This window comes from Equus quagga, chromosome 1, assembly GCF_021613505.1.
Source record: "Equus quagga isolate Etosha38 chromosome 1, UCLA_HA_Equagga_1.0, whole genome shotgun sequence".
NCBI lineage: Eukaryota > Metazoa > Chordata > Mammalia > Perissodactyla > Equidae > Equus > Equus quagga.
The window spans coordinates 60214848-60220847 of record NC_060267.1 but is presented as its reverse complement, the minus strand read 5'-3'; the positions used below and the strand labels follow the sequence as shown (position 1 = coordinate 60220847).

General features: G+C 37.9%; 1 protein-coding gene across 2 annotated transcripts in view; it reads right to left on the bottom strand.

The window, feature by feature from the left end:
- Positions 1 to 3512: 3512 nt before the first annotated feature.
- MELK (maternal embryonic leucine zipper kinase) overlaps positions 3513 to 6000 on the bottom strand; it is an 83964-nt gene continuing 81476 nt past the window's right edge. For both annotated transcript variants that reach the window (XM_046673888.1, XM_046673895.1), the window contains one exon: positions 3513 to 4106. In XM_046673888.1, the coding sequence (XP_046529844.1) occupies positions 3929 to 4106 (178 nt within the window). In that variant the 3' untranslated portion in view covers positions 3513 to 3928. The remainder of the gene's footprint in view (positions 4107 to 6000) is intronic.

The window sequence follows — 6000 nt, the reverse complement described above, 5'->3', positions numbered from 1 at the left end:
AAGTTATTAAAAAGATACTATGCCTGTGTCTTGGTCATCCTTTCTTTCTTGGATTACTCACTCTGGAGGATGATGACGTCTGTGTCTTGAGCAACCTTCTGGAGAGGCCCATGTGGCAAGGAACTGAGGCCTCCCGCCAGCAGCCACGTGAGCGACCTTGAAAGTGGATTACTCTTCCCCATCAAGCTTTCAATGGCTTGAGAAAGCTATTGCCCTGTCAATAGCATGACTGCATCCTCAGGAGAGATGCTGGGTCAGAACCAGCCAGTGAAGCCCTCCCAGATTCCTGACCCTCAGAAACTGTGTGAAATAATGTTTATTTTAAGGTGCTATGTTCTATAATAATTTATAACACAGCAATAGATAACACAAGCTCATCTATCTCTTTAAGGCAGGAATTTCTAATAAAATTATACTTTTTATATTGAATAACTATTTATGAAATTTTCTGGTATATTTTGTTGCTTTAATTAAATGTATACTACTAGTACTTACAATAATGTCAGTCCGAAACAAAATTTTAACAGTCAGAGCCTTATAGTCATGGGATATTTTTTAAAAGTCAATATTTATATTACATAGAAGATTATGTATAAAGATTATGTTACAAAGAAGTCTGTTAAGTTGATGAATAAATGTCTTTCAACACAAAAAATTTCTAATATGATAGAACTTAGAAACAAGTGCTGGAATGGTAGTATTTGTTCATGGAGCAAAAGTAAGAATCTGAAATTTCTTAATGAAAAGCTTTGTCATGTATTTTTTTAATGTATGATGGTATCAAATCACCATGCTATCTAGGTGCCATTGGATACATTGAAAAGAGCAATGGAACGATTTTATCGAAAAGATATTTACAATATATTAGAAATTACATCCCTTGCAACTAATTAACTATGAAAAAATTTAGATGTCAATTTAAAATGCACAAGAGGCCTGTAGATTTTTTAAAAATTCGTTTAGGGAGGGTATTTTTATCTTCCTTGGAGTTAATGTTGATTCTTAAATCTGTGTCTTGATTTTCTTCATCAATTTTGGGAAATTCTTAGCCATTTTCTCTCCTAACAATGCTCCATTCTCTCCTCTCCTTATAGCTAAAATTAAATCTTTATAAAATCTATTCCTCATATTTCATGTTTTTTTATGTTCTTTTCTGTGTTTTTCATCCTTTTGATTCTGTGTTTCAGCCTGAATATTTTTCTGCTCTATCTTCTGGCTCACTAATTCTCTTTTCAGCTATGTCTAACCCACTACTAAATTTATCCACTGAATTCTTAATATCAGATACTGTAAGTTTGAGTTCTCAGATTTTCAAACTGCTGAAATTCTCGATATTTTCTTTCACTTCCTTGAACTCCTTAGTCACAGCTATTTTAAATCTGGTCTGATAACACCATTATGTGAATCCCCCGGGATTTCTGTTGTCTGTCCCTGAAAATGTCTCTGAGCATACGTCTTTACGTGCTTAGTTATTTTTGGATGGAATTTTTTCCATCAGAGAGAATTCACTTTTGCTTGTCTTGGACTGCTCTAGGCTAAGGGCCCCAGAAAGCCTGGATCACTTTAATTCAACCAAGGATTGATATGACTCAAAGCTGGGCTTTAGTCTACTTTCACCTTTATTCCTAGCGTGTAGCCCACAGGGTCCCAACAAAAAGCCTGGTACATTTATCAGGGCCCCTCCCTCTTGGCAGACCCTCACGTGTTGATCTCCCCATCCCTGTTCCTGGAAGCTCTACTCAGCTTCTCAGCCTCTGCTTTCAGAACTAACAATCCCCTTGAGAGGAAGCTGGCTCCAAGTGTGAGGCTCACTTTCCTTGGCTTCCCTCCTCTCCTAGAACGTGGGCCCCCAGTTCCTCACTGCTTTGGTAGTCCTCTGATGCCTTCAAAGAGGTGTTCTGAACCTTTTCCCCAGCTCTTCTGGTTGTTTTCAGCAGAAGAGTTTGCCCTAAACCTTTTGCCCACCATTGCTGGGATTAGAACCTCCTCTCTCCTGAACTTCACACCTGGATCTCCAGTATCCTGTTGAACGTCTCCTGAACATGCCACAGGTCCCTCGTGCTCAGTATGTCAGCACCAAACTCCACATTTGTCTCCTCTCCTGGCCCTCCCACTCAACTGGCTTTGCCTGTTGTGGGTATTCCTGTTCATGGTTTTCCAAACTATGAATATTCTCTGTGAATCTCCTCTCTCTCTCCTCCTAAATGCCCTCACTTACCAAGTCGTGTGTAGCCCCAATGGACTAGCGGTTAAGATTCAGCACTCTCACTGCCATGGCCCAGGTTCGTTTCCCGCTCAGGGAACCACACCACTCGTCTGTTGGTTGTCATATTGTGGCGGCTGTGTAGTTGCTGTGATGCTGAAAGTGATGCCACCAGGATTTCAAATACCAGCAGGGTCATCATGGTGGACAGGTTTCAGTGGAGCTTCCAGACTAAGACAGACTAGGAAGAAGAATCTGACCACCCCACTTCCAAAAAAATTGGCCATGAAAACTCTATGAACAGCAACAAAGCAATGTCTGATATAGTGCTAGAAGGTGAGAGGATGGCGCAAAAAGACCAGGTGGGGTTCTGCTCTGCTGTACACAGGGTCGCAACTGTACACAGAGTACACAACTCAACAGCACAAACAAAAAAAAAAACTGTTACAAAAAAATGTAAAACACTTTGACAGCTCCTTTGCCAAAACACTTTAGTGGAGCATTCAAGTTCCTTCAAGTTCCTTCATCACTTATCTCCAGCTAAACTTTCACCCCCCTCATCTGCTATTTCCCCCTTGCACCATACCTCCTGACTCCACCCTAAGCACAGCATGCCACTTTACAATCCCATGTCTTTGTACAAACTATTCTGTCAAGAATTCATACTCCCTCTTCTCTTTCTGTTAAACTCCTATATATCCTTCAAGATCAAATACTGTTTCCTCCAAGAAATCCACACTTACTCCTCCAAAGTTGATCATCCCCTCTATAGGGGATTTATGCATTTGCCCCCGCTAACAGACTCTGAACTCCTTGAGCTTATGAGACAGTATCATCTTCAGCCCCAAGACCTAATGATGTAAGCACTTACTAAATTTTTACTGAATAAATGAATGACAAAACACTCCCTACCAGTTAGAAATAGTGTTACTTTTTTCCCCAACTAGTTTAATTGGTAAAACTCATACAAAATATTGCTGACATTTAGAGATCAATAAAATGAAATAAAAAATACAAATTTGGAGCCAACAATGAGACTTAAGGAAAATTACATAAAAGAACATTTCATGGGGGTTCATAGTTCAGATACTTTTTGTTGACCAAACACACTTACTGGAGTCTATACTCTTTTACTCAACATACTAAATGTGTTGTTTAAATCTGGTAACCACAGCTGTGACTTAGTTAATGATCTCAATAAATCCTACTTAAATCAGAGATAGGAAAAAATTATGCAAATGAATTCTCATCTGTTTTTCTGCCCAAGGCATATTTGATAACAGATAAAACATACTCCAAATAGTCTGTATGTAATAGTCAGGAAGCCATTTGAGGTTTTATTTGGATCAAAATCAAATACAAAGGAGAGAAGCCTGTTATATTCACAGATGGTTTTATTTCAGAAAGAAATTACACATTAAAAGGAGACATAGTTAAGAGAGTACATTCACATATGGAAGTGAATCTAGGCAAGTCAACAGTTATTAATACACAAAGCCACATGATTAAAAAAGTAACAGATAATGACAGATGGGCTTGCCTTAGATTCATCCACAAAATAATATCTTTTGTTTAAAAACAAAAAGATATTGGTCTTTAAGATAGCTCTTTAAAAACGAGTTTGTAGTTCCAATGGACTTGAAAAATCAAAAACCCATCACACCGGTCTCCATGTAGGCTGTATCATACCCACACTCATCCGGCAGGATGGGAACTATCCATCAGTCATACTTTGCAGCTAGATAAGATGTCTTCCACTAGTCTCTTGTAAACCCAGGCATCACCCTTAAGCCGCTGCCTCCTGATACCCACCACATCAGGTTTTTGAAGTTGGCACACTTCTAGTTCAAACTGCATTGTCACTTTGCCAAAATCTGACTGTGTTTGACACTTCAGTGTGTAGCTGTAAAAAACAAGAAAAGAAGCCAGTTAGTAGGAGAACTATGAATATTCTGAATATTACAAGAGATTTCTAAGCCTCTAGGAGGCCAGGGAGAAAATGAACCATTATTTCATATTAAGCAATAGGTATACTACTGCTTACAGTTTCCGAATGACCTAGCTATGTCTTAGTGATGGAGTATGACTGGTGTTTTCCTAGAAGCTGAACTAAGATCTTAAGAAAGAATAAAGATGAAAAGGCTTTACTAGAATTCTCCCTTGCTCCAAAGAAAAGCCCTTCTTTCACAGTTATACATGCCATTCATGCTCAAGAAATCTGGCATCCTTTATGCAACTCTTTCAACAGTGCAATCTGTGAACATCAGACCATTTCCATAATGTTCACAACAAAGGAAAGTGCAGGGAAGATTAAGAATATTTTTTTGCACACACCTCATTAGAAATTGTCTTTCACATAAATAAAACTGAAGCCACCAATCTGTCAGAAGAACATGTGTTTTGAGGTTTTTCTAACACTAATAAGAGGTTATGATTGTTACAGCACTTTATAGCAGAGTTAAAAAGAAAGCTCAAGATAGTACATTCCCATGGTTGAAATGTATGGCATATATAATCAGAACTGCCAAAATAACCATTCTTAATGGAAAGGCCCAGTCTAAATGAAGACACATCTTAAGAAATAGGTATGTTTCTGAAAAGTTGCATAAATTGAATTCATGTCAATTTAAGTCAATTTTTAATTAGTTTACATTATATTGTAGTTTGTCTCACAAATCTTAAATAAATAATAAACACAAACAATAAACAATAGGATCAATTTAAAATTTCAGTTCCTAAATATTTATGGGCACATGATTAGGCACCATCCCACAGAAGTATAAAGAAATCACTGTATCTGTTATGCATTATAAGGTTTCACAAAATATCATTCTTTTTTTTTAAATTTTAAAAATTTTTTAAGATTGGCACCTGAGCTAACATCTCTTGCCAATCTTTTCCTTCCCCCTTCTTCTTCTCCCCAAAGCTCCCCCAGAACATAGTTGTATATTCTAGTTGTAGGTCCTTCTGACTGTGCTATGGGGGACAGCACCTCAGCATGGCTTGATGAGTGTTGCCACATCTGCACCCACGATCCGAACCGATGAAACCCCGGGCTGCTGAAGCGGAGCACACGAACTTAAACACCTGGCCACGGGCCAGCCCCAAAATATCATTCTTTTTCTCGCTAACTTAATCATATGTTTTGGGGATAGATCTCTTAAAAATAAGCAGTCAATATCAGAAATGCTAAAAGGAGTATCCTGTAGTTAAGGTTCCTGATGGGAAGATGAAGCATGGAGCAATTTAAATAGATATAAGATAAAACAAGGAAAAAGATAACAATGGAATATAACTGAGATTAGTAACATCATGCCACTGAAAAATTGAGCTTTTGTTATTCTGCTTTGTCACAAAAAGGTGAAAACAGAGAAGATTTAAAAAAAAAGGATCAAGGCAGAGACCTTCTGGTTGATCAGGAAGTTAGAAGAACAAACTACTGATTAACAGCCAGTCAGTGATCTGACAGAGATCATACGGCTGAAGGAAAGATGATCAAAAACTCTCTGATGTAGATTTGGTTAGAGGTTCTGGAACTGTGGATAAACCCAAGCATGAAGAACAGGTGGGAGTGAGTTTCATGTGTCCTAACGATGTCCAAAGAAGCAAGCCAGGGTTCATGTCAGGAAGGCTTGCCAACGTTTACAGACAGTGAAAATGAAAGTTACTTTTGCCAAAGATTGCTTCTTAAAATCTTACTCTATATTGACTACTCTATTTAAATATTTTTGTCAAATCTATTAGTGGCTCTTCTTGGCTGCTTTTATATAATACATAATAATGAATATATATAAAAT